Genomic DNA, 27,800 nt, shown 5'->3' with positions numbered 1-27,800 from the left:
ATTCCTGGAACAAAAGGCCAAACTTCAAATTCAGCTTTGTAAAAGCTATTTATTTCACATTATGCTTAAACAATAATCTTATGTACCATACAGCAAACCTGCAACTTTTTTATGTTAAGGCAAATATCACTTCATACAGGTCAACCGTCTTCTTGCCAAAATAACAAGAACAGTAATAGTAAAGCTACCAATACATCACCACCAGACCGTGACACTTTTTCAACTCCCCGGGCTATTTTAAAGTCATGCAAATGTTTAAACCTCCAATAATAACAACACTCTTTCCCATAAAGTGCCAACATTTACAAAAAAGGGGGGTAATTATTTATATTTATTTATTTTCCCAAGGCCTTCTACGCATCAAAAAGCAAAAAGAGAGTAATGTTGTCCTTCAAAAAGCTAAGCAACACACTTTGAAAAAAAAGGAACAGGTTGACACAAACTGTTAAATAAAATTGGATAAAATGCAACGATATGTTATTTTGCTGTTGTTCAAAACAGCCTACCTCTTTCTTTGACATTTCAACTGTGGACTGAACTTTTTCTTCCCCATTACAATGCATCAACCCATTTTGGCCTAAGCCCTTTTTTATGAGAATGTGCTCTCTGCCTATTAAAACCTAAATATCTCAGCCTCCAAAGCACGTAAAAACATGAATTAAGTTGCATTGAAAAGTTAGGACCCTCATTTTGCATTAGAATGTTCATTCAGCTCTAACATACCCACTTTTTAAATAAAAAACTCAAATCTCAAGAACCTGAATGCAGTGTATATGTCGCTACAGGCTAAAATGGGTTAAAGCATAAATGATTAAAAAAATAACATATACCAATAAAACTGAAAAACAAGGCAAGGAACAGCACAAAACTTCTTAGTCTGTACACGTCTGGGCCTAAAGGTTTGATTGCAAGGAGGCATTTTAATGATGGTAGCATGGTTGAGATGTTTATACTACACAATCTTCCAGATTTGTGGAGTATGACCAAGTCTTGTTTTCAGACAGCTTACTATTGTATTGTTATACAACCTGACAAACAGTTGGACATTGCAGACAAAACCCATTCTTTTATGACTTTTCTGTAAGATTCAGCGCTGATACTAAATAGATAAATGAACATGGATGGTTTATGGTGATCAAGCAAACCCAAAGAATAACTTTTTATGGTGTGTCCTTTGGCATAAATAAAATACAGTGGCCACCTCAATCATATCACACAAAAAATAATAAATACTAACAGCAGCAATAGCAGCAGTGCAAAATTCACAGTTGAGGTGATATGGTTCAATAAAAAGGGAGTGGCTGTTAAAATTAACTCGACTTGTAGACCATGGCTGTTTTCCAAGAAAACACTTTCTACAAGACTGCATATCCCTGGCCTTGACCCCTTACAAACTTGACCACATACAGTACAAATAGTCTGTGTATCGCTCTCTCTCATACACACCCCAAAAAAAACACACACATACACACATAATAAATCTGTAAATCTATTCAACTTTTTTGTTTTGTTTCGTGGCCATCTCCCTGACTATCACCATCATATACACTGCAAAAACAGACACGGTCACTCATCGTCAAAGTTTTGCTGGAGGAGGAAATTGGCAGCCAGGTTCTCATTCTTCTCGCATGCAAAGTAAGCTTGGATGACGAGACCCTCTGGAAAGCCCAGCGCTTTTAACTGCAAAACAAAGATGTAATTAAAAATGTGATTCATATAAAGTCACAACTACTTACATTTTCCTAAAACGTTATTGTGCTTCTCGCCAGATGATTGTAGTTCCACCTTGTAGTTCCACCTTGTATACATCGTACGTATTGTACCCCAAACACAATTTCGTTGCCTTTTTGACAATGACAATAAATTCTTGAATCTTGAATCTTGAATCTGTGAAGGCTTCATTGTAGCCGTACTTAAGGTGGCTGAGCCTTAATTTGTCTGGAAAACAGCAAAAAAACTGTCCTTGCCACCAATAAATGCCTTCAAAACCACTCTATATTCATCTTTAAAAAAGAATGAATGTGGTAGATTTAAACTTCTAGATTTGACTTCTTTGCTGCATCACATCAATAGAAATGTGTGCGTGGCGAGCCTGATTGGCCCATTTTTTTACATTATTTGGCTGCCTTGAAGAGCCTGACATTGGATTTTATTCCAGACATTATATATGGGAGGAGCAGCAAAGCGGAACTAAAAGTACAGTGCCCTCCATAATTATTGGCACCCCTGGTTGAGATGTGTTAAAAGCCTTAAAATAAATTCAGTGTTTATTGCAGAAGAATACTGTCACACTGAAAATTGTAGGAAAATGTAGCCTTCAACTCAAATGAATTGTAAGAAAATAAAAAAATCCCTGACTAAAAAATAATTATTTTTCATTAAATCACCTGTTCCACAATTATTGGCACCCTTAACAATTCCCAGGAAATAAATATAATTGAAGCATTTCTGTCATTTCTACAGTAGTTTACAAAGTTTACCAAAGTATGTAGGAACATTTAATTAGTAATTCATCACTTCCTGTTTCCCTGGGGTATAAATATGACGTGACACCGAGGCCATTTCTCTTATCCACTCTTAAACATGGGAAAGACAAAGGAACACAGCATACAAGTGAGGCAGATGTGCGTCGACCTTCACAGGTCAGGCAGAGGCTACAAGAAGATTGCCACTCAACTGCAGCTGCCCATATCCACTGTGAGAGGAATAATTAAGAAGTTCAAAACAACTGAAACAGTGGTAAACAAGCCTGGACGAGGACCCAAGTTTATTTTGCCACCACGCACAGTGAGGAGGATGGTAAGAGAAATCAAAAGATCTTCAAAGCTCACTGTTACAGAATTACAACAAATGGTAGCATCCTGGGGTCACAAAGTCTCCAAATCAACCATCAGGCGCTGTCTACACGCCAACAAGCTGTTTGGGAGGCATGCACGGAGAAAACCTTTCCTCACTCACAATCATAAACGCAAGCGTCTGGAGTTCGCCAAGCGGTATTGGGGCTTCAACTGGGACCGTGTGCTTTGGTCAGATGAGACCAAGATTGAGCTTTTTGGCAACAAACACTCTAAGTGGGTCTGGCGTACCACGAAAGATGCGCATGCTGAAAAGCACCTCATACCCACTGTGAAGTATGGGGGTGGGTCAGTGATGCTGTGGGGCTGTTTCGCTTCCAAAGGCCCTGGGAACCTTGTTAGGGTGCATGGCATCATGAATGCTTTGAAATACCAGGACATTTTAAATCAAAATCTGTTGCCCTCTGCCCGAAAGCTGAAGCTGGGTCGTCACTGGGTCTTTCAGCAAGACAATGACCCTAAACATATGGCCAAATCTACACAGAAATGGTTCACCAGACACAAAGTCAAGCTCCTCCCATGGCCATCTCAGTCCCCTGACCTCAACCCCATTGAGAACCTGTGGGGTGAGCTGAAGAGGAGAGTACAGAGGAGAGGACCCAGGTCTCTGGATGATTTAGAGAGATTCTGCAAAGAGGAATGGCTGAAGATCCCTCTTTCTGTCTTTTCCCATCTTGTGAAACATTATAGGAGAAGATTAGGTGCTGTTTTGTTGGCAAAAGGGGGTTGTACAAAATATTAACACCAGGGGTGCTAATAATTGTGACACACATTATTTGATGTCAAATAATTATTTCTTTATGTGGGATTTTTTTCCCACTGAATAAATGCACTTGTATTGAAGGTTGGATTTTTCTCTTTTTTCCATTAAGGTCCCATATTATTTAGAAAAAAATTAAAATAATTGGAAGCTAAAAAACACATCTCAACCAGGGGTGCCAATAATTATGGAGGGCACTGTATATTCATCTGGTGAGTGTCTGGTTACTAAAACGTGATATTGTGACAAATCTGTATGTGATGTGTGCCGTACCCTCTCGATGGCCTCCTTCTCCTGTGGGGTGACCTGGATGTAGTTTGTCTGTGGCGCGGCTGCAGGGGCCTCAGCACCCTCCTCCTCCTCGCCATGGGGCTCGTTCAACATCTGGACAAACTGCTCCTGGTGTTGAGTGATTTGCTGTAAAGCACGAGATCACATCACTCAGCCTTATGAGCAACGAAAGATCCATTTGTGAATGCACCACTCAGATAAAGATTGGTTTTCCCGAACACGTCATAAGTCCCTCATACCCTATGTTGGGCAGTCATGGGTGAGCGGTTAGGGCGTCAGACTTGCATCCCAGAGGTTGCCGGTTCGACTCCCGACCCGCCAGGTTGGTGGGGGGAGTAATCAACCATTGCTCTCCCCCATCCTCCTCCATGACTGAGGTACCCTGAGCATGGTACCGTCCCACCGCACTGCTCCCCATGGGGCGTCACTGAGGGCTGCCCCCTTGCACGGGTGAGGCATAAATGCACATTTGTTGTGTGCAGTGTGCAGTGTTCACTTGTGTGCTGTGGAGTGCTGTGTCACAATGACAATGGGAGTTGGAGTTTCCCAATGGGCTTTCACTTTCACATACTGTACAGACAGTTGGGCATGTATTACTGGCTAACGTGAACCCTCTAATTAAATGTTAATGCACGGTCATATATTTTGATTCACGTCTTGTCAATTATCCTGTTGTAACAAATGATGCCCAGTGGTGTAGTGCCAGAAAGACAAATACAGGTATGTATGTCCATCTTTGTCTGTGAATAGTTGTATTCTTCCAGTTCTTTTTAGTTCTTTAACATACCTGTAGACTTATTACAAATGCAAGTAAACACTGTGAATGAGGAGGAAGTAGAGGGAGTCACTCACAGGAGCTGAATGCAATTCTGTGAAATCGTAACACCCGAAAATATAGAAAAGCCAAAGACAAAGACAAAGTGGGTAAAAACAACTTTTCGGAACTGTAGCCCATCATCAGTGTTCCCAATTTGAAATTGGTCACCAGTTTTAAGAGAGATCTTAAAGGCTCCGCCAAGTAATCCCCAAAAGCCCAAACATACCCAAAACTAAAGAATATAATATCAAGTTATATACAGATGTCCACAATTCAGGATGCACAGGCTAGTTATAGTTATGGTTAAAAATTATTTAGACATGTTATAAAAATATGCTCAAGTTTTCAAGTATGGAAATGTGAATTGACAGGTGGTTTACGGATAGTAAGGCCAGGCTATGATATATTTTTTTGACTTTTTATGCCTTTATTGTGACAGGACAGTTACAGAGGAACAGGAAATGAGTGGGGAGAGAGAGATGGGGAAGGTTCGGCAAATAACCCGGGCCGGAATCGAACCCAGTGCCCTACCGTTAGGCCACGGCAGCACATGCTTAATTAACCACCACCACTACTACTGTATTTGACGACTGGTGCCTCACCCACCTGGAGTAGCTGTGGGTTATCTCTGCCGAGCTGCTGCAGCAGAGCAGGGAGCAGAGCAGGGTTCTGCAGGATGATCTGCCTCATCTGCAGGAACTGGGGCTGGTTCCTCAGGAACTCCAGAGGGTTACCAGAGGAGGGCGTCTGAGATGGAGCGCCTGTGCCTGTTCAAAAGTACACATTTTCAGCCCCTTTAGTCAGCTGCCATTTCATGTACTATACTAAGACACTTGTGTGGACTAAAATCTGTAACGATACACACGCACCAATAAATTGAAACATTTGTGAGTGTGACAGATGAACAACAAATCATGAAGAACTGAAAACCTAAAGACCTGAAGACCAATCCAAGCCATCAGGGCAGTAGGTGCGATCGAGATACCGCAACGGCTACATCCGCATTTAGACAGCAATGCATTCTGGCTCAAAAAGTTGCATGACGGTTAGATTTCCTGTCAAACTTAAACATTTCGGTGATGTTGTGTCGACGAGGTGACATGTCACATGGTGTCAAACTATCTCGGGATGAATGCGACTGCAGTCAGATCTTGCAACCTTTGCAGTTGCTTATCCCCTTCAACGCTCGCCTGCAGACCGCCTCCGAGGTCACGCGCCCATGAACTGGTCGGTCAACAACTCACTCATGTGTGTATACGAGTCTTGCCTCACACCCCTACACAAGTTTGCGCAGGTCCCCACTTCAGCCTCTCCTCACTGCCTGTCTCGTCTCGTTCATATTTGTGGCTGACTTTAAATGCGCTGTTTTAATACAACGCATATTGTGACAACAAGTTCTCGCTCACATGCTTTGTCTACATCAATCGACAAAAATCTAAGTCGTATGAGCTTAATAGCACTCTCTCACCTGATGTGGGTGTGGCCTGAGGTGTGTCTGCAGGTGGGGCAGTGGGGTTGGGCACAGCAGGGACGGGTGCAACAGCAGCAGCACCGGCAGCAGCCCCAGCACCAACAGCAGCAGTGGGCCGCGTCACCTCCTGAAGGGGCTGCTCAGGCTCTGCTGGAATGCCCTTATCATCACAAAAAATAATAATAATAACACAATGGGCATCATCTTGCATTGAAACTAGTGGCGAAAACATATTTCTGCACATCCCAGGCCTTTGTGAAGGACAAACAATGTAATAACAACTACAGTACATCCCAGAAAATGGGTCAGCTGACTCTAAATGTGTTTATTGTCTTATGCTGTTTGTTTTATGTTAAGGCTGTAAAACATGGCCATTCTCTTTCATTTTGTTCCAAATTGTAAAAAACAAAAAAAGAAGTTTCAAATTTGCACTATGCCTGTACTGTGTACATAGATGCACAATAGTGCCAGACAACTCAAACGTCATATTTATAATTTCCAAGTTATACTTTCATTTCTGCAGTTTGCATGACATTTATGCAGTTTGCAGTAAGTATTTCTGCAGTTTGCATATGACAAATAAAAATCCTTGCAAGTTTTCCTTGCAATCCTTACAATCATGTGTGCTTTCAGCAGCAAAGAGTGTCTTACCATGAGCAGGTACTCCACTGCACGATCTGGATTGTTATAACTCGCTCGAAGTGCTGCGATCACCTGCTCCCTCTCATAGCCCATAGACATGATCTCAGACACCAGATTCTCGTACGCTTGCCCTGTAACTGATCAAACAAACATCAGAGCCACTGTGATGATTGTCATTGTCTGAGTTTCAATGATGGTATCATCATGCAATCAAGATTTATTGACTCTGCCTCTTCTAAAAGGCAATCAAGGTTAATATTTCAAATTCTTACCTAAAATTGATGCTGCCTCTTCTAAAAGGCCCAGGTCAAGGCTAGAAGAGAAAGTGTTATAAATTATGAATTTCAATTTAAACATCATAATGACCAGAAGGTATGAAATGATTAGAAGGTAAGAAAACATCACAGCTGGTTAAATATTAATCCCTTAGCACAGAGCCTCTGTTATAACCTTATTGTTACCAAAATGGTAATGACCATGTCATTGTCATAGCAATGTTATGATGTAGTTGTGCATTTTCAGCAAAGAGTAAACAGGCCTGTCGACTGCTCTGCTACGACGTTAAACCATGCACTAGTCCCTCCTTACCCAGATGCGAGGAGTGCTGGGTCCGTGTCCAGCAGTTGTTCCGGAAAAAAGTCCCGGGATGTGTCCCCTGCGGTCGGTGTGCCGACTGTGGTGGCACTTTGTGTTGCTGCTGAGCCTGTGCTGGGAGCCCTTGGCCCAGAGGCAGGCTGACTGGCTGTGCTCTGAGTCTGCTGTGGTCGGGCTGGGTGGTGAACGGGGCTCGGCATAGGGGCTGGAGCTGGTAAAACTGGAGCAGGTGCAGATACAGGGGCAGGGGTGACGGTTGGGGCAGGAGCAGGACGTGGGGCTTGGCTGGGTGCAGGGACTGGTGCTGGGGCTCGGGTTGGTGCTGAGACTGGTGCTGGTGCTGCAGAAGGTCTGGCCATTAAGGCGGGGGGTGGTGGAGCGACTATGTCCATGAGAGGCGCTGCACCCGGAGATGGAGTCGGTATGGAACCTGGACTGGCCTGGACTGGTGGCAAAGCTGGTTTTGCCTGCTGAGGAGAAAATGATCAATATTACTTGCTCCACACTGCAAAGCATGTTGGGAGAACCATTCAAACCAGCTCCCCTATGTGTACCATTCAAACCAGTGCTCATGTTTACTTCATATCATACACACCTTACTAATTAATCAGGTGTGGTTATTCAGTTGATATGATATATCTTTGTGTGTTCGATTACAAACAGAGATGTTGATCAGTAGCCCTATTAGGTGGTGTGATAAAAAAAAGTCCAATGCTGTACTGCCGGTGTATTTCAAACTAGGGATGCAAACGATTAATCGATTAATCGACTTTAATCGATCAATGTGTTAATCGATTAACAAACATTAATTGCAATTAATCGACAATTCAACTGACAAGAGACCCAGGTGAAATGGACATGTGAAGAGGGTGTGTCTAGCGGTGTGAATAGTGGGAATATTTAAATCACCTTTGGATTAAAGAATTTAAATAGAATTAATTTAAATGTGGCATTTTATCTCCATTTTGTAATTCAAATTTTTAGATTTAGTAGTTTTTTTTCGAGAAATATTGAGATTTCGGTGAGAAAACGCCGCTTATCAATTAATCGTAAGTTGATCAATAAGGCTATCAACCAATGATTAATGAATTAATCGATAATTTGCATCCCTATTTCAAACAGATGATTCCACTTATTAGTGAAACTACCAGTCTGATGAGCTGTACAACCTTTCTCTCATGTACGCCTACGGTGTTATTTCAAATGTATTGGAAACTGCTTACAGAGTTCTTAGAATGGTGCTTCCATAGCTCGTAAGTAACACTATTGATTATTGACTATTGACTTATGTGCTGCCGGTGAGTAAATGGTGTATGGAGATGTGTTATGATCTAGCATGAATTCTTTAACTTAGTTGCCATCTATCTGAAATTCAGAAGGGGTGGCGGTCTGCCAACATTTCAGTAGCTAAATACAGGTCTAGAGAGGCGGTGGGAGATGGGTTTAAAATGTGAAAACAGTAGCATTGGGAAAACAGTAGCATTGGCAGGTATGGTAGGGGTAACCTCAAAATATTGGGCTTTCTGTTATGATAGAATAACAATGTGGTCCATCGTTAATAACACTGTAATATTAATGGTGTCCCAATGGACTTACTGTTCACTCCCTACCCTCCCCTCTTTACAGGCCAGTCAGTAGGCTTAAGAGGGATGTGAAGTAGATGTCAATGAACACCATGCGTACAAGGACTGAGAAGCACAGATGTAGACATTTGTTTGTCTCACCTTAGCCACCATAACCACAACAAAATTTTTCTCATCGATTTTGTAATCCTTTAAAGGGATGTCATCATTCAGGATTTTGCCTGCATGGCAAATGCAATCACAAGAAGTGGTATACAGTCAATTAAACACTTTTAATGATGGGTTAACTTAGAAATGTAGAAAATGCACAAAGGCAAAATGTGACAATTGTGTAACCATATCTTACCTGCATATATCAGCTTTTGGCCTGTGGCAGGATAGGCATCTTTACCCCGTTCCTCCTCAATTTTTTGCTTCAGAGCTCGCACCTAAAACAACAAAAACCAGAGCAACTTCAAAAGCAGGAAACCATCCACATTCAATTGTAATATTGTTTACCATGTAGTAACAAATGTATCCTACAGCAGATGTATACTATTTGCCCTAGTCATTGTGAATGACTACTTTATTTAATTTCATGTAGCACATTCAGTGTGGCGGGGGAGGGCACTCAGTCTATGGACTTCAAGCATTAGTTTGGAAAGGTTGCATCTACACTGGTAAAACAACAAATGTAACACAATATAATTCTGAAATCATGTTTCCCTTGCTTTGTACAACTGTAAGTCCGATGATTGTGTGTGAGCTTTGTTTTTATCTTGCTTGACTATTCTAGGCTAAATTATGTTTTTCAGGGGTTGCAGCTTGTAGCCTAATGCGTAATGACACTTTGAAAATCATGTGTTTACCATCGCCGTATTAAAAGAAACAAAAAAGAAACATTCTTCAAGTACTGTTAAGGGCAAACTCAGAGAATGTTCAGGACGCACCCCCTCCCACTGCAAATGTATCTGTCAGATTTCAAACGATAGCTTCAAGAGTGCGGGGAGAGGGAACTCCACCGTGATTTCAAACCAGACCTGAGCAAATATTGCGCTGTCATTTCTGGGCAGAAAACCGGTGTGGCGAGAAAACATCGGTAAAACCATAGCACCTCGACAAACACGGAATGTCACTCTCATATAGCATGAATTGCGACATGGTTTAAAATAGTATCCCCCTTCATATTTAAGTTGCTTACGACGAGGCCCCGGTATTTCCCAGTCCCTCTCGCCCGAGCAGTAGCCCATTTACTTGGGCATGGGAACTCCAGCGTGTTACTTACCGTTAGTTCTGGATCTATTTCTATCTTAAACGTTTGCTGCTGTAAAGTCTTCAGGGTGATTGTCAGCATTTTCGATTAGATTCCAGCTCGTGGAAAGCTTTCTTGGCAGCGCAAGTACGAAGAATTTCCTATTACCGTTACCTCTACACTTGGATGTGACTCAGCTATCTCACTAGAAGATAATATTATGGTCAGACGCCATCTACTTGCTGCCGAGGACAAGACAGGGTTTTTAAAAGCCCATGTGGTCACTGCCTTTGGACTCCCTGGTTGGTTTACGCCAATCCCTACGCGCACAAACAGTCCTTGCGCAATTAATAAATTGCATGTTTAGGGTGAAAAATAACTATACACATACTATTGGATTAAAATTAAAGTAGCCTACAATGATCTGAAATGGCAGAATGCAACTGAAATGCAATCTATTAAAAATAAACGTAGCAGATATTCTGAAACTAGCTGGCCCAAAACCCCCAGTTGAGTTTATAGGACTAGGCCTACATTAACCAAACCAGGGCTGAAAGTTACTGTAGGTTAATCTCAATGCCCAAAGCATTTCCCAGAAGAGTTTTACTTTGCTGTAGACCAGAAACATTTATTCAATCTGCACCAAAAACTTTTCTTGGAGTCATAACGTCGAAATAGAAGATGTGTCTCTTTATTCTCTCAGAATAAATCATTGTGCAATGTTTTGGAATTCAAGGAAACTGGTGAGAGTGGGCAAGCTTGTAGGACACAAATTTAAGGGTCCACAATGCTCATATGAACTAAAGCACAACAGAAGTGTGAACAGGCATGCAAATATGTACTAAAACATAACCTCCTTGGCGGAGATTTAAAAAAATTAAAAAAAACGTAAAATAAAAATATATTTAAAAAACTTAAATCAGTCTGCATAACAAATACTGGATGGAAATCGAGAGACGCGTATTCTCTGGGAGACAGAAGGCAGAGACAAGGAGATAACTTAATATACAGAAGTCTTTAAAACACAGACATTGAAGAAGTTAATACTAAATAGATTTGTAATAAATAACCAATAAGTGGAAATAAAACAAGAAACAGCACCAAACAATATCACAACTACAGGACTGACTGTGCTTCAAGTAAAGTGTGGTCCACAATAAATAATAAAAGGTCCTTAAAAGCAGTACGAAACGATTAGTAAGGCAAATATTGCCTGCTCTACCCTCTCGTTCCCAACGGCTGAAAAACAGAAAAGGGTTTTGTAGTTTGTCCCCCTGTGTCTTTGGGCGGACAGGGTGGACATCTTTAGAGTTCGTCTTTAGCAGGAGCGTCCTCTTCCTCCTCTTCCTCCTCCTCCAGCTGACCTTCTGGAATCTCCTCTTCAAAGTCATTCTCCTCTTCCTCCTCATCTTCCTCCTCCTCCTCATATTCACCCTCTTCATCCAGACCTTCATCTCCATCACCACCAGCAGTGTTCTTCATGTCGTCCTTGCTGCTCTTCTCATCCCTCTGTTTCCTCTCCTCCTCCAGCTGCTCCTCTCTCATCTTCTTCTCCGGTCCCTATGAGACAAGAAAAGCATCTGCTTATAATCTTAAACCTTAAACATTAAAATGTTAAACCAACAACAATACCATGGATGACAATTACCATTGTCCCATACCAAAAACGATAAAATTATTTTTTTACACCATAAAAGTGATATACTGAATGCATTATGAGGAAAGGTCACACCAAGAGAAAATGTCTAACTGAGACAGAAATACTGCAGCTCTGTGTTCTCCACTCCCTCAACGGAACAACGGTGTTCAATATATTGTAAATGTTTGTAGATCAACGCAGAGAAACACATCAAAACAAATATGAGCTGCATATAGTGTACAACTTTTGTTTATATAATGAGAATCTTCTGACTGCACTGTCGCATTGATGGTACTCTCTGTACTTCAAGACATTCACATTTTGAAGTTTTTCTTTGTGTATTTTACACATTGCCCATTTCATACAGATAGCACAATTTTAAACCATAAATGACTTACCTTTGTGGCTCCCCAGGTTTCTTTAGCAAAATTCTCTGCTGCTTTTTCGTCATCCGTAATGAGGAAGTTATCAAAAATGGTCCCCGATTTAACCTAAAAAAGTGGAATATACAGGTATGACTTTAAAAATAACTGCGTTGAATGTGATTCCATGCACAATGTACAAACATATGATATGGTCAAGTTCACAGCTACTTCCAAATGTCTGTTTATGGTGTATTTGTTTATCCCTCGTGTAGCCACTAAGATCTCAGAGATAAGGTCACGCTCACTCTGAAGCCTTTTGAGTTGCGTGTGTGCTGATATAGACAACCTTATCCAAGGAGGTTCTCAAACAACAAGACACACAATTAAAATTTGAATATAAAACATCCACCCATCACATCAGCGCCATTAAGAAATGTTCTCTGCTCATATGGATGCATGTTGCACCATGTGTATATAAAGCTTCATATGTCAGCTCTGATAAACCAATTGAAGTGAGCCAATCTGAGGCAAATAAGGAAGTGCCTTACCCTGCTATCCTAACCAAATTCAGGCTCAATTTACAAAAAAGGTGAAAGTAAAGTTGGCATCCACGCCTTTGTCTTTCTGAGGAAGTTTCGCTCGGTGCGTTATTCCAAAAGAGTGATTCAGGAAGGAGAAGAAGGACTCGCACACAGGAGCTGAATGCAAATCAGTGAAACTGTATTAAAAGCCAAAAATAAATAAAACCAAAGACAAACTGCTTTTAATACAGTTTCACTGATTTGCATTCAGCTTCTGTGTGCGACTTCTTCTCCCTCCTCAGTGAATAAATGGGTGGTAGTGATGTCCTTCGGCAGTCTCACCAGCCTATCAAGGCAGAAGGGTAATTGAACCAGAATCAAACATGCCTCAAGCTCACTCATCATCTGAGATCAGGGGTTTGTTAGTACATGTTGCTAAGCGACCGCCTCAGATCCAATGCAGAGGGATAAACAAACCCACCCAGTCCTAACAATGGGCATTACAAAAAGGTTAAGAATGTATGAAAATGATGTTGAGGTTAAAACGAGGTCACCAGGAATGGGGTCATGCATACCTGCCACAAATCAAGGCCAAGCACGCCAATGTTGTCAAACTTGTAAATGGTGCCATCAGCCGTGTAGTCTGGGTTGGCGATCTCGGGATGCACCCAGCTACCTTTGTAGTTGGGATTGTCAATCTGCTTCGGCTTCCACTCTCCCTGTAATACATCGAAAACAATTTATAGTACATTATGTATTTGTGAAGTGTTAATATGAAGAGCTGTTGCAGAAAGACGTATGTATAACCATTTTGGGACATTTTCGTATTAGGCATTACATTGCATTGCTTTGCAAAATGCCTTTTTATATAGGTTTAAAAAGTATATTCTCAAAATATTTGCACATGGATGATAGGACGTCTGAATAGTCATTTCCAATAATAAAATGCAAAGGTGGAAAAAATAGCCCTTACATCTTACTGCAATGAAACTCTTCATATGCAGTTTGTACAGCCCACATGTGTGTTGTGTGTACCTACCTTATACTCAGGGTTAGGGATCATGGGAGGTTCCCATTCCCCATCCATTTCCTCATCCCAGTCATCCGGCTTTTTAGCATCAGGATCTGGAATATTCTCAGGCTCGTCCCAACCCTGATTTAATAATAAATAATTGTATAATTGATGGAAGACGCCACTCAAATGATGTCCTTTAAATGGGATCAAGTAGACAGTCAGCTGTCACATGCATGTCCTCTGAAATCAGCCATTGGTTACTAATCAGAATCTAAAAGCTGGGATATAAAGCTATAGTTGGTTTTCTTTTTCATCCTGGTCTCCATGGAAACATGATGAAGGCATGAGTACCACCATTGATTGAAGCACAACTTTTCTTTCCTTAACATACTCCTAACATGTTCTTCCAGTGACCATAACTCGCCAACTTTTCATGCCACACTCCAAGTACTGGTCAGCCAACATCTGGCCAAAATATTCACTATTGTTTAACCATTAATGTTCAGCCATCACTGCACACACGATCAGGCAGTTTCACGATCAGGCAAGTCTATAAAAGTCTATAAATAAATAAGTAAATGTACTGTATGCACATCCCACCTCACTAAGGTCAGTTTCAAAGAGGTTCCAAGTTTCAAAGCTGGACCACTGGGAGCCTGGACTACTGTAGCTGTTAATATCTCTCTGGAAGACCTTATAAAGGGTCAGGGCGTCTAGTAACAATGTCTTGCAGTGGGAAATGGAAATGTAATGGCATCATTTAGAAAATCCAGAGCCAGATTGGGCGGTTACTGGCCATTTGGCAGGTTTTTCTGCCCATAGAAATCATTACAAATCGTTGAAATTGGTCAGAATTTAGCACCTCCAGGCGGTTTTTGCGCACCATTTGGGCGGGATTTGATCAGGCACATCTGGCAACACTGCTCTCTATACAACCTTGGGAGAATAAGAGCAGATGTCAGCTGTTAAGGTGTACACTGAACTTCCAGAAAACAGCGCCAATAAAAGCTATTCTGGTTTGTGATGCAAGATGAGGTCTTGCTAAAAACTTGTTGGTTTGATGTGGTTATGTTTCAACTCATTTTCATCCACTAATAATCTCACAACGTTTGGATTACCCCTCTAGATAATTCCCTTAAGAAGGTGCATAAGAATGGCCGTGGCTCAGTGAGCTCAGTCGCCATACCATAAATGCAGGGACCCGGGTTCGAATCCAACCTAAGGTCACTTCTCGATCCATTCCCATCTCTCTCTCTCTCACTCATTTCCTGCCACTCTCTATGGCTGTCCTGAACAAATAAAGGCATCAAAGCCCCACCCCCCAAAAAATGTTTGGCAAATTAACTCATTGGACATTTCATGCTAATGCTAATGACAGCTTTTGGGGGGGTGGGTGGCCGGGGGGGGGAGTGGTGCACAAAACTCACAACAATGATGTTCAGGACAAGAACCAGTCACCAACCTCTGGTTTCAAATCCTCGGGGTCATCAATGAGGACCCGATCGTCCCAATCTGCAGGTTTCTCAGCGTGTGGGTCTTTGACGGTTTTTGGTGGAAGTAAGTCCCAGTCGTCCTCGAGCTTACCCCAGGCCAGCTTCTCATTGTTAACTTTGACCTCATACGTCTGGTCAGATCTTATGATCAGAGTATAGAGGTGCGTGTGTTCATCATCCTATAGGGTATATTAGGGTATCAAAGTAACAGGTTTAGTTTGATCAAGTAAAAACATTACAGGTACCTAACATTATTTAAAATAAACACACTTTCAATAACTGCTTATGGTGACACAAACTAACAGTGTATAGCTACTCCCACATGCCAGGAATAATCTTCACTAATGTAATAATGTGCTGCTTTCTCTCTTTAGCTATGCATGAGCCCATGTTTTGAACCCAGTAGACCGGCGACCACAAGGTATTTTGTCGTCTCCTGAGTGAAGCAATGATCTTGCTCAATTTGTTTACATGCCCAAGAGTTGCCAACCAAACGTACAAGCATGCTTTTCTAACCCATACCATTAACCCATTGACGCCTAAGGCACCTGCAAAAAAGGGTGCTGAATGCCTGAGCCCTTTTTAAGAAAAGCTACCCTTAGCCTATAAAAACCTAAATATCTCAGCTTCTGAAGCACATGAATATATGCACTAAGTTGCATTTAAACGCCAAGACCTTCATATTTTATTAGAATGTGTTAATTTGTCTCAAACAAACAGGGATTTTTAATAAAGTTGTCTCAAATCTCATGGGTCTGAATGTTGCGTAATGCAGCTCCAAGCGCCAGGGCCAATGTTGCGCAACGCAACATCAGGCATCAATGGGTTAATAGGGGTGACAAAATACTCATTCCTCCTGTATGGATTCATTTATTGTCTTAAGAAGCTTATACAGCATCCATATGCAGCATTTGCAGTTTAACACTAGTAATTACTCAAATCATCAGTAATTACCCTGGCTTTCACTTCCTTCTTGATGAGGTGATTCTGCCCCTTGTAGTTGATGATAACATGGACTTTTTTGGTGTCATAGCCACAAATATCTGGCCCTGGAAATGGAAGCAAGGAGAAACATTCATCATTTTCATTAAAGTCACAAGTCAGTGCTTCAAAATGTAGATCGGCATATTCAATTAGATTAGATTGCCTTTGCTGTCCCCAAAGGGAAATTTGTTTTCACCACCATCATAACGTGTTACAGCAAATATGAAGACAAAGTATACAATTCAAAACACAATAGAAGTACACAGGGACAAACATCAGGACATCAAGCGCAATACATGCACACTCACACACAACTACTGTCGTAAACACATACTCTCACATGCATACACATATCCTCTCATACATACAGCACACTCTACAAACACAATAAGTCATACAACCACACCAACAATCACATACTATATACACTATATACACAGCCAGGAGGGACCATATAACATGATGGCCCACTGGACTTACCAAACATGACGTAGTATCTGGAGTCTCCGTGCATGTCTTCTTGGTTCAGGTCGGCTGGGAAGAGCTTCACATATCCGCCCCCACAGTCTATTTGCTGTTCGTGTTTAACTGTGAACTGAAGGATGAGAGTCTTCCCTTCATTGCTGAAAGCTTCAAAGCGGCTGGAGAGGGCGTAAAAGCGAGCATCCTGACTCGTTTGAAGGCCTGTGGGCAGAGCAGACACAGGTGAAATGGGCGATCAAAAGAAAAAAAATGAGGAAAAACCAATGAGCTATCACAGTGCTTTTACATTAAAGTGTTAACACTGAGTTACCTTTGTCTTTCTCGGCGTCTCCATAAAACTTCCCTGCGGTTAGCCTCCACTTGCCATAGTCAGATTTGTGTTTCGATTCCACCCAACGGCTCTTCCAGCCATCTTGGCAGAGGTGACAGAGCGAAATAGAGATAACACTTAAGTTAATAAGTTGCGGTACATCACAATGACAATTTATCTGAGGCCTTTACAATATGTCTGTGGCTTGCTCTTGCCTTGTTGCCTTGCATTCAAGACACAAAATGAAAAATCAGTCAAGACAATGGAAAGGGACAATGGCGGTAACAAGTTGCTTGTGGAACATTATTGTGTAATGATATGTCACAAATTACACGGTCCATTTTCTGCTGCTACGTGAGTTGGTGTAATTTGATGAGGTCAACATAATAAAGTATTTCCTCATCAAAATGGATTGGCACCCTATAAACAAAACATCATACAGTATGAGGCATTGGCTGTATTTTGTGGCATCATATTGTGGCGTTGACTGATTAGGCTAAAACCTCAGCCAGTCACCAGCTCTTAACCACATATGGGGAAATGGATGCAAGGCAAAAGCAACACTTGCTTCCATTAATGAACATTCAAAAAGCATGACCATTGGCAGAAATCAGTTTAACATGAATGGAGCAATATTGATGACACAGTTGACACTGCACATAGTCTTAAGGTAAAATATACAGTACTATAATGTATTTCAGATAGGACCATGAAATTGCATTATTACTTAAAGATGGTAAAGTAATACCACATAAATTCCTTCATTTCCTTTGGTAATAATAATCCCAACTAATACTACTACCTATTCATGCATGCCTTGATTAAAATGTGTCAATTGGCTACTATTTGTCAGAATTCTGTGCACAATTGTCTCCACCGCATCTTCACAAATTAAATGAACACTGTGCATGGGCATTATGAACCTCCATAGATGCTGACTACTCCAGCCATGCAGCATGTACCTCCATCCAGAAATTGCTCTTTCAGGAATACAGTAGCATCTGTCGCTGATAGGAATCCAAGCAATGCAAATATTGCAAAGGCGGGTCGCATGCTTGCACCTCTCCGACGACCTGGTGGTGTTATTCGTACTATATCAAACAATTTACGGATGAGCCCTGAAATTAAGAGGATATTCAGATAGCGTTGCTAGTCCGGCTCCTGCACAGATGGCTGCGTCCGATTGGTCTTCTCTTGACGTGCTTGTAACCAATGGCATGAGACCAAAGGATGTCAGAGCCAGAGTCATGAATAGAAAAGAGTTGTGTATATCCCATTGGCATACGTGGGCAAGGGGCGGGGTCTATTTTCCGTGTCATGGCTCCTCCCTGTAGACTTCAAGAAGTTCCATATCCGGAAGTGGGCCCCGTAGACTTTCGTTTGACTGTCGACACCTTTCTCGGTAAGTTGATAAATGGGAGAACAAATCGAAATGTTTTCTGTGTTTCAGTATCCGTTGTCTAAAGTATAGCCTTCAATTATGTAATTGCATGTGGTTTGCATGAAAATTGCGATGTCGATGTTAAAGACGAACGCTGTTTAGGAATGAATAACCACTTCTGGTAGCTTAAGTTAGCATAGTGGCTACGTTACAATCCTATACAATGCGCTACTATCTGTATCATAAACGACTGTGTTTTCTACTTCCCACATTCATATAACGCCATATTACCCGTGTACATTCGTGGTTTGATCTTCCCAGCTATTTGAATGCATGTAGCTGCATGTGGTTAGCGTAGCGAGTAAGCATTTACGTGTGGATGTGTTGGCTAGCTACAAAAAATACAATTGAGTCCCGAATATTAAAGTACTGAAGTTGATGACCCCAGGTATTTCAGAAACCGAGAAATATATATTTCTGTTGAGTAAACCATGGATGTTTGCTGAACAGTTGCTGAACAGTTTGCTGAACAGTTTTGAAGTTGGCTAGTCGAACTACTATGCACAGCCAGATGTGCACCGCATTGACAATGCGCCGTATACCTGTATTTCTCCTTTTAGCTCTGTGAAATCAAATAGTTTCTGATTGATTTGAATGAGTGGTGGATTAATGTCTATATTTGTTGTCTGCCAGTCTATCATTTTACTTCACTGATGACCCCTGAACAGATTGTCAGTGCCCTTCCCAACTTCATGTGTTTCTTTATTTCATTGCTCTTCCTCATACAGCTTGCCCCCACACTCACAGCTTGGTGTGTATATTATAACAATGTGTTTCTTTATTTCATTGCTCCAGGTGTGTCATGTTCACTCATCATTCACAGATATCCGGCCCTTCTTCATACAGCTTGCCCCCCTCCCCTCATTCACAGCTTGGTGTGTTGCTATCATTACTATGTGATTCCTTACTTCACTGATGACCCCTGAACTTCATGTGTTTCTTTATTTCATTGCTCCAGGTGTGTCATATTCACTCATCATTGACTGATGACCCCTGAACAGATTTCCGGCCCTTCTTCATACAGCTTGTCTTCCACCTTCACAGTCATGGTGTGTATATTGTTATTACAATGTGATTCTTCATTTCATTGCTCGTCTTCATGCAGCTTGCCCCCCTCCCCACATTCACAGCTTGGTGTGTTGTTATTATTACTATGTCATTCTTTACTTCACTGATTACCCCAGAACTTCATGTGTTTCTTTATTTCATTGCTCCAGGTGTGTCATATTCACTCATCATTGACTGATGACCCCTGAACAGATTGTCAGTGCCCTTCCTAACTTCATGTGATTCTTTATTTCATTGCTCTTGGTGTGTATATTGTATATTGTATATTCACTCATCATTGACTGATGACCCCTGAACAGATTGTCAGTGCCCTTCCTAACTTCATGTGATTCTTTATTTCATTGCTCCAGGTGTGTCATATTCACTCATCATTGACTGATGACCCCTGAACAGATTGTCAGTGCCCTTTCTAACTTCATGTGATTCTTTATTTCATTGCTCCAGGTGTGTCATATCCACTCATCATTGACTGATGACCCCTGAACAGATTGTCAGTGCCCTTCCCAACTTCATGTGTTTCTGTCATTGCTCTTCCTCATACAGCTTGCCCCCACACTCACAGCTTGGTGTGTATATTGTAACAATGTGTTTCTTTATTTCATTGCTCCAGATGTGTCATGTTCACTCATCATTCACAGATATCCGGCCCTTCTTCATACAGCTTGCCCCCTCCCCACATTCACTGCTTGGTGTGTTGTTATTATTACTATGTGATTCTTTACTTCACTGGATGACCCCTGAACAGATTGTCAGTGCCCTTCCTAACTTCATGTGTTTCTTTATTTCATTGCTCCAGCTGTGTCATATTCACTCATCATTGACTGATGACCCCTGAACAGATTTCCGGCCCTTCTTCATACACCTTGTCTTCCACCTTCACAGTCATGGTGTGTATATTGTTATTACAATGTGATTCTTCATTTCATTGCTCGTCTTCATACAGCTTGTCTCCCACCTTCATCTGGTTCTTCACTTAATTGCTCCAGGTGTACCATATTCACTGATAATGATATTTGTTGTTCATATACAGCAGCATAGACCCCTTTTACAGTTTTAATTTTCTGTCTATTTCAATGTTACACGTTGAGTATGACCGCTGCATGTCTGTGTTGTTGACAGGCACAACACTCAGGAGTGCTGTGAGTTGCATGACACCTGCAGAGGCTCCATACTACAACTACTCGGTACTACAGAAACCGGATCACTTGACAAGCCTGTGTCCTGTTTTGGCCTTCCACACTCTGTAGGATTGCATAGGCTCCATTTCTTCTCCCACATCACCATTCCAAAACAACTCCAGATGTTTCGTTTGTATTATGGCCAGTTTCTTTACATCTGTTACACTACCTGTGTTTTTGCACCCAAAACTGGACTGCTCTATCTGTTTCTTGTTTTTTATCATTATCACTTGCATTGCTGTAAATATGTTCCATTAGCTCAGTTTTGCAACTATGAAGTGTACAGTTTTGTTGTTGTATTACTGTTACGCTGAGCAAAAAGAAACCTCAAACCTTACTCTTAGGCCTATGTGAATTCTTCATGCGTGTCGTGCTCTGTCAACAGTTTGATGCTTACAAAGCATTCCAAGTGTCTGTATGATGTTCTACCATTATGCTATGCCTTCACACAGTTAATAACAAAAGGTATACAGTATTAAAAATGCATATTCACACTAGGTTATTGTCTAACTTGGCACCATAGCAGTGAGCATCCAGTGTATTTCTGTGTTCAAAACATACATAAATACATTTTTAAAAAAAATTAATTGACCCACTCAAGTACTGGTTATACAGTTGTTGTCTTTTTTTAATTATAATTTATTTAGTCCACATGACAGATCCATGGCCCTGCTCCATGCCACTGATTCAGAGTCGTGTGTAGGGACCAGAGGGACTACACGTCTCTGCCCTGATCCTCTTCACTCTGCCTGCATGCAACGATGCATGTTTTTGGCAGGTCTGATGCAGCCTCATAAAGGCTAAAGCTGGCCTGCGTCTCACTGCTAGAGATCTATAGACATACAAGTGTATGTGATTAGTTTTTAACGAATTAATAATTGTAGTGTAAATAATGAACACAACGCTTTAACGATTACAGTCAGAAGCTACAAAGAAAGTTAGCATCTCATAGGTAAGTGGCGGGCTCCTAGCTAAGCTAATGGTGATTTCCCTCAAAACGTGATAAAAACACACCAGTTCTACGACAGTAGCGTGTAAACAACACAGTATTTTATATCACCTAGATGTACTAGACGAATTACCTAAAAAAATGGGATGGATCCCGTTTGTGTGCATATTTATTCAATGCTTACTGTAGAAAGGCTTATTCTGCTCAGTAGAAGTCAATGACGGCTCTCTGTTTGTTTAGAACTTTACAGAGCCATTAGCGTGTCTACACAGCCACTAGGTGACTTTCCCGCCGAGATCAAAGGTAGGCGTAACTCTGTGTTATCAATGGCTCTGGCCAGAGGACATCAGCGCATCTTTTTGTAGGCTACCCCTCCCATTCATTGTATTTTCTAATAGGTACAAATAAAGCATAGCCTAGTGTATTGATTCTATTGTTGCATTTACATGTAAAAACACTGTTGCGTATGCCTATATAATACCAGCCTAATGCCGACTAGACAGAAGTCCTGATTGACCCACATTTTAACAGGCAAAGGCACAGTGCATAAATAAATTTAATTTTGGCTTATACGATGGATTACAAACATTGCCTATGAAGGTGATATGGAAGTCCCCACTGCCAATTTAGAATTTGTTGTGGGTTTTCAATTGAATACACCAGACAAGATCAGATGATCCGAACGCCTATGGGATGATGAATAGCGCAACGAGAAAGAAGAGAAACGAACCTCGTGACTTGCCGTAGTGTTTAGGCGCAGCCCAACGCGGTCATCATCGCTTATCCGCCTTGGTTACCCAGGACGCTACTCTTGATGGCTCGTTGGAGTTGTCGCCAAAAGCCCACTGTAATCTCATGTGTAGGTGAAATGCGAATATGATAAATGCGATGTGTCTATACTGGGGATATCCCAAACTTAAACGCGCACGGTAACCGTAAGTTTACAGGTTTTTCATGTGTAGCCTACCTACCGACATCAAAACATGACCCGAAGTGGAATGAAACCTAGCCGAAACAGAGATGTGCTTTGTTTACAGACAAATGCGACTATGCACGTTGTGTTGAAATTAAGAAAATAGATTCTCTATTGAGAAATAAGCTAGACTCCCCATCATGTGGAAACGGGGGGCTAGCAGAAGCTCCGCACTGGACAGAGCAATGGCCCAGCTTGCAGCAAAAAGAGGAGCAAATTCTTCTGGAAGTTCACAAACAAATGTAAGTAGCCAATGCACGTAGCACGTTAACATTACATTGTACCGGTAAACATTGTATCCTTGCAACACTGCAGTCTTTAGAACTACATTGTATCTTTCTGCACAGGGCAACGTTCCACCTCAAGGCGGCAGCAGTCTGGATGGAATGTTGCCTGTTCGGCAGATTCACTTCCAAGATTTGAGTGACATCTCTTCAGAAGACGCTTACAGCGAACAAAGCGGAATAAATGACGTTCCTCTGATCAAAATAATTGAAGATGAGCAGTCAAGTGAATCCGACGTGGGTGGGGGCTCTAGGTTCCTGAAAAAGCATCCCAACACAGGCGATAGACAGTCTTCAGCACCGACTGGGTCATATCGTCCGCCCATGGAGGAGTTTGCAAGGACACCTCAGCCAAGGTCCCAGAGTGCAGCACTCAGTCGACTTGCTCAGCTAGAGGAGCGTTTCAGACACCGCAGTCAGGCTAGCCAAGCAGCACAGCCCATGAGCCCTCCCAGTCCCCACGAGACCCCGCTGTCTGTACACTCTAGTAATGACCTCACTATGAAAGGCACACGTTTTCTAAAGAAAAAAGACATTTCATTGGTCCCAGAAAAAAGTAAACAGGACCTCACCAAACAAATAGCATCTAAAGCTCCTCTTAACACGATTGCCAGTAAAGGCATTGACTTGGACAGTGATGAAGAGGACATGAAAATTCTTCTGGAAGGAGCTCTCAGTTCTCCAGATGTAAGTCCCAGACCTGCTGAGAAGGTGAGTTGATGCTGATGTTCTGCAGATTCAGAAAATGTAACTACTAGGCACAGATACCATGTTTCTGACTCTTTAACATCTTTGTCATTGTGTTACAGCCTTTCATGAAAAGTCCTGCAAAGATGCCCACCAGACATAGGACCCCGCTCCCTCCCAGTGAGGCAGCTAGTCCTGTACGGTCCTCCCTAAGGAGCCCATCCATAGTGTACTCTCCCTCTCTGTCGCCACCAAACATCCAGTCATCTAGTAGGAGGTCCTCCCCAAAAGGCAGGTTTCTTCGACCCTCCCGGTCACCAGTATCCATACACGGAGATATCAAGTCCCTGGAGGAGCTGTTCACAGACAACGATGACACCCTCAGCGAGAGAAGTGCAGTGTCTGATGGTAAGGGAAACCTTGTGCAATATACAAGCCCATTTATGTCAACAGCATCTCATAAATGAGAATCCTATTTTCATCGTCCATCTTGCACCATTTTGTTCCATGTTGCTGCAAATGGTCTACTACTGGGGTTCCCAAACTTAATCATGACGAGGCCCCCCATATAACGGTAGATTCCAGCCAAGGAGGCTCCCCTGATATAGCCTCGCGAGCCATCCTACGTACTTCCGCCAAAGGATTGGCTCCACTACTGTAGTCTGGCCGTGCTTCTCTGTGGAGTGCCTGGAGCAGTAGAATTTTGATCGCAACGCCCCCCCAGAAAACAGCAGATAAGCGAATACACCCCCCACGTGGGGGCGAAAGGGGGAGAACGCTCGTGACAACGACGTACACATCTGCGCCAGAGCCATTGGTCTGCGCTATGTTGTTGTTAAGTAACTGCCAGCGATTGGGTGAGAGGTGTCCAATAATGGTCTGAGTGCAAACTTCCTGCTTCCTACAATCGCTTCAGAGCAAACAAATGCCATACCATAAATACGAAATGAAATGGTAGTCTTATGGGATGGTCAGGACCAGGCTACCCCTGATATGAGCCATGCCACACTGTTTTTTTTTGCCCAGGCATGGCAAACATTTGGCCCGCCATGAGATTGGAAGAAATGGTGAAACAAATGTACGCTAGCTTTGACCATACGGTTGGGTGATTTGGCGGTTTGGCCCTCAGCCTCATTCTCACTACATAATTTGGCCCTTGGGGAAAAAATAATTGGAGACCACTGGTCTACAACAACCATGGACAGGGAGCAACTGAGGAAGGTGCTGCTTTTGATGACATTCTGGACATGTGTACAGTGACAAGGGAAGGCATTCTATTCTATGATATTCCATCTCGGCCATCTTGTGAACCCATGTCTAAGACGACAGTGGTACCAAGTAGGAATGATAACACAGGTGTTGAGATTATCGTGACGTTGGTCAAGGTTATGATATTGGCAGGCCAAGTGCAAACAATGTTGTCTACTAGACCAGTGGTTCCCAACCTTTTTCTTAAGCGACCCATGTTTTTACTATTGCAAGCTTTGGTGATCCACCCACGTGAGCACCCGCATGAGACGTAGTCACAAGATGCCCTCTGTTTCCTGCGAAAACTAATTTTAGGCCTATTTTATTGCTCTATTCGTCTTTGGCCAAATATAGAATAAATGTTTAATGTAGCACTTACAATTTGTTGCTTCTATGCATTTATTAGTTAAATGTTTTGTCTTTTATTCAACATGGGCTATATATATTTAAAACGAAACCCCTTAAAATCAAGAGGGCTCCGCGACCCCCTGTGGATCTTTGGCGACCCATAAGGTGGGTCCCGACCCATAGGTTGGGAACCACTGTACTAGACGCTTTTGCGAGGGAACAGCATGCAAGCGCACTGCATGGCACGTCTGATCCCCAGCATACCAGTCTACATGATGACTCTAAAAAATATAATTTAGAGGTTGCTTCTCAATAGCGAACACGCCTACTTTCACTGGTGACCATTGCTTCTCTCCTTCCTGCAGCTACTCACCATCATGGCACACTGCCATGGGTCTCAAAAACAACCATTGTTCTTGTTCACTGATATGCTCCCGTCTTATAATCTTGTTCTGTGCTCCATTTTTCCTTTTCAGTGTTCAAGTTGAACGTCCTGACCTTAGATGACCTGGTTCCTGCTGAGCCTTTAGGACTACTTCTATCTTCAAAGGAAAAGGTTAGTTCACAGATGACGTAGGTAGGGTGCAGTTGTGCAATACATAATCAATCCGTTCTCATGTCCTTGATTCCACGTTTCCTCCATCCATGGAAAAATTTAAGGTGCACTGTGTACTGTCCAAACCTGATGAATTTAAGTTTTAACCATGTGACTTTTTCTTCTTTTTTACATCCTTGTGAATAGATACACCTCGAGCCAGTTGAAGATGCCAGCGAACGCTCACTGGACGACATTTTCCCAGACGACAAAAGCTTGATCGCCGCAGTGGATTACGAGAGTGACTTTGAAAGTGACATCAAGTCTGAGTCGACTCACCAGAGCGTCAGTGAGATTCCAGAGAACTTGACGGACGTAGAGCGCGAAGCAGAGCCTGTCAGGGACCAACACTCTGAACGCAGTCACCTCCACAGTGACTCACACAGGGACACAGACACGCAGTCTGGCAGATCTGTGGCTAGCAGATCAGAGATGGGCAGTATAAAGTCATACAAAAGCAAGAGTGAAGAGGACTCCTACTCCAGGTCATATTCCTCTTATTCGCGGTCTGACACACTCACTCCAACCAGGGAGCCTCATAGAAATGATGTGAAAGAGGCTGCGGTTCAGACTGAGAAGAGCAAATGCCTCAATTGGCAATCAGGTAAGTCATGATTCTTCACGAATGATATGTTTTAAATGTGGCTGCAAACAATAGCCTCGTTTACATGAGACATTTAATTCAGAAGTCGATTTAATTCTGAATAAAACTTAATTCCGCTTTGAAAACATCATGTAAACACTTCACAATTCGGAATTAAATGAAAGTGCAATGTAAACTCGACGGAACTATTTAATTCGGAATTAAAAACATCATGTAAACATGGCCAATGTCTGTTGAGGGTGATAAATGGCCACTGCATCACTTGAAAGAATGAGTGAATTAATGGTTTTTGAATGCTATAGATCGTGAAAATGCATACAGAAAGCTTTCATTTTTTAAACGGTCTAATTAAATAATAGATCAAGGTGTACTCACCAATGGTGATCCAGCATGCGTCTTTTCTCCTTCACATTAAAACTGTAAATAATACAGACACCATGCAATACAATGCAATACTGACAGTTACTGAGTTAATGATGTGTAGTGTGACATAACGGTACTGCTTACCTTTTTATGATGACTTTTCAGGGCTGGATGCATTGGCCTCCACTTATGTGGAACCCACACCTATAATACACTACATAGTCACTGAGGAGGCTCTTGAAGGTATGTATGATACTTGTATACAGGTTCCTTACCAGGTTCACTTTCGAAGGATGTTATTGTACTGTGAATTCTATCTCAGCACAAACATCCCAGAAGCCTGTAGGGGCCTGCCATGAATGAATATTTGAAAAATATTTGTAAAAAATGTTGACGCGCATGCATGAGTTAAAATGTATTTTGCCTTTTCTCTCAGCCCTAACATCTCAGAAGCCTGTGGAGACCGCCATGAATGACATGCTGAAGCAGCAATTGGCTCTGACCAGACATTTCATAGAGTCCAGCCGCCACGTGTACAGCTCCCTGGTACAGGCCCTGGAGCCTCCAGACTACAAGTACACAACGCTGGAGGACACCATCAAGGTAGTGCCATGACATTTTTTTTTGTTCAGTTGTAAGAAAAAAAAAATCTCCTTAGTTAAAAAAGTGTGGATTTTTGGTGGATATGTCTGGAAAACCTAATATTAGATCTGTATACATTTGTGTTCTCACCAGAATATCATCAGTACACTTTCCATGTTGTTGCTGTGCTATAGTGAATGTTCACTAGTAACTATAATGTGGTTTTCTTTCTCTCTAGTACATCCAGAAACACAGACCTCCCACTCTCACCATGGAGGAGGCTTTGGAGGAAGTGCATCGCGAGATGAGAGAATATCACTACTTATAAAAATCACTGAATGCCATGACAAAGCTATTTTGTGCCAAACAGACATTTTTCTTATTAAATTATGTATTTTTTTCTATATCTATCATTGTTTTTTTCAC

At 42.0% G+C, this 27,800-nt stretch overlaps 3 protein-coding genes and 1 long non-coding RNA gene across 9 annotated transcripts; 2 read left to right on the top strand and 2 right to left on the bottom strand.

The window, feature by feature from the left end:
• Positions 1–13: 13 nt before the first annotated feature.
• rad23ab (RAD23 homolog A, nucleotide excision repair protein b) lies at positions 14–10,480 on the bottom strand. 3 transcript variants are annotated; one of them, XM_063201129.1, is made up of 10 exons: positions 10,278–10,480; positions 9,360–9,441; positions 9,155–9,234; positions 7,425–7,900; positions 7,109–7,149; positions 6,846–6,973; positions 6,192–6,354; positions 5,330–5,490; positions 3,889–4,032; positions 14–1,680 (listed from the first exon to the last, which is right to left on the bottom strand). In XM_063201129.1, the coding sequence occupies exons 1-10, from the start codon at positions 10,344–10,346 to the stop codon at positions 1,567–1,569; spliced, it is 1,458 nt and encodes a 485-aa protein (XP_063057199.1). In that variant the 5' UTR covers positions 10,347–10,480; the 3' UTR covers positions 14–1,566. The 3 variants fall into 3 exon arrangements, with proteins under 3 accessions (XP_063057199.1, XP_063057200.1, XP_063057201.1); XM_063201130.1 differs by having other exon boundaries at positions 7,425–7,897; XM_063201131.1 differs by lacking the exons at positions 9,155–9,234; positions 10,278–10,480 and having other exon boundaries at positions 7,425–7,897; positions 9,360–9,422.
• Positions 10,481–10,913: 433 nt separating this feature from the next.
• Positions 10,914–18,107, bottom strand: calr3a (calreticulin 3a). 2 transcript variants are annotated; one of them, XM_063201128.1, is made up of 10 exons: positions 18,017–18,107; positions 17,055–17,156; positions 16,742–16,945; positions 16,232–16,326; positions 15,247–15,456; positions 13,809–13,922; positions 13,345–13,488; positions 12,282–12,374; positions 11,693–11,804; positions 10,914–11,653 (listed from the first exon to the last, which is right to left on the bottom strand). In XM_063201128.1, exons 1-10 carry the CDS (start codon positions 18,105–18,107, stop codon positions 11,550–11,552), a joined length of 1,269 nt encoding a protein of 422 aa, XP_063057198.1. In that variant the 3' UTR covers positions 10,914–11,549. The 2 variants fall into 2 exon arrangements, with proteins under 2 accessions (XP_063057198.1, XP_063057197.1); XM_063201127.1 differs by having other exon boundaries at positions 10,914–11,804.
• Positions 18,108–18,317: 210 nt separating this feature from the next.
• Positions 18,318–21,238, top strand: LOC134450313 (uncharacterized). 3 transcript variants are annotated; one of them, XR_010035063.1, is made up of 4 exons: positions 18,318–18,456; positions 19,454–19,544; positions 20,360–20,450; positions 20,683–21,238. It is a non-coding gene; the product is annotated as an uncharacterized LOC134450313 (long non-coding RNA). The 3 variants fall into 3 exon arrangements; XR_010035062.1 differs by lacking the exon at positions 18,318–18,456 and having other exon boundaries at positions 19,145–19,544; XR_010035064.1 differs by lacking the exons at positions 18,318–18,456; positions 19,454–19,544 and adding an exon at positions 20,064–20,252.
• Positions 21,239–22,463: 1,225 nt separating this feature from the next.
• Positions 22,464–27,780, top strand: c6h19orf44 (chromosome 6 C19orf44 homolog). The gene is made up of 8 exons (XM_063201126.1): positions 22,464–22,905; positions 23,011–23,658; positions 23,757–24,042; positions 25,707–25,786; positions 25,973–26,429; positions 26,958–27,035; positions 27,229–27,395; positions 27,613–27,780. The coding sequence occupies exons 1-8, from the start codon at positions 22,804–22,806 to the stop codon at positions 27,700–27,702; spliced, it is 1,908 nt and encodes a 635-aa protein (XP_063057196.1). The 5' UTR covers positions 22,464–22,803; the 3' UTR covers positions 27,703–27,780.
• The last annotated feature ends 20 nt before the right edge of the window (positions 27,781–27,800 follow it).

The sequence above is a fragment of the Engraulis encrasicolus genome, chromosome 6 (genome assembly GCF_034702125.1).
Source record: "Engraulis encrasicolus isolate BLACKSEA-1 chromosome 6, IST_EnEncr_1.0, whole genome shotgun sequence".
NCBI lineage: Eukaryota > Metazoa > Chordata > Actinopteri > Clupeiformes > Engraulidae > Engraulis > Engraulis encrasicolus.
The sequence above is the reverse complement of the archived record's forward strand: the minus strand, read 5'-3'. Positions and strand labels throughout refer to the sequence as shown.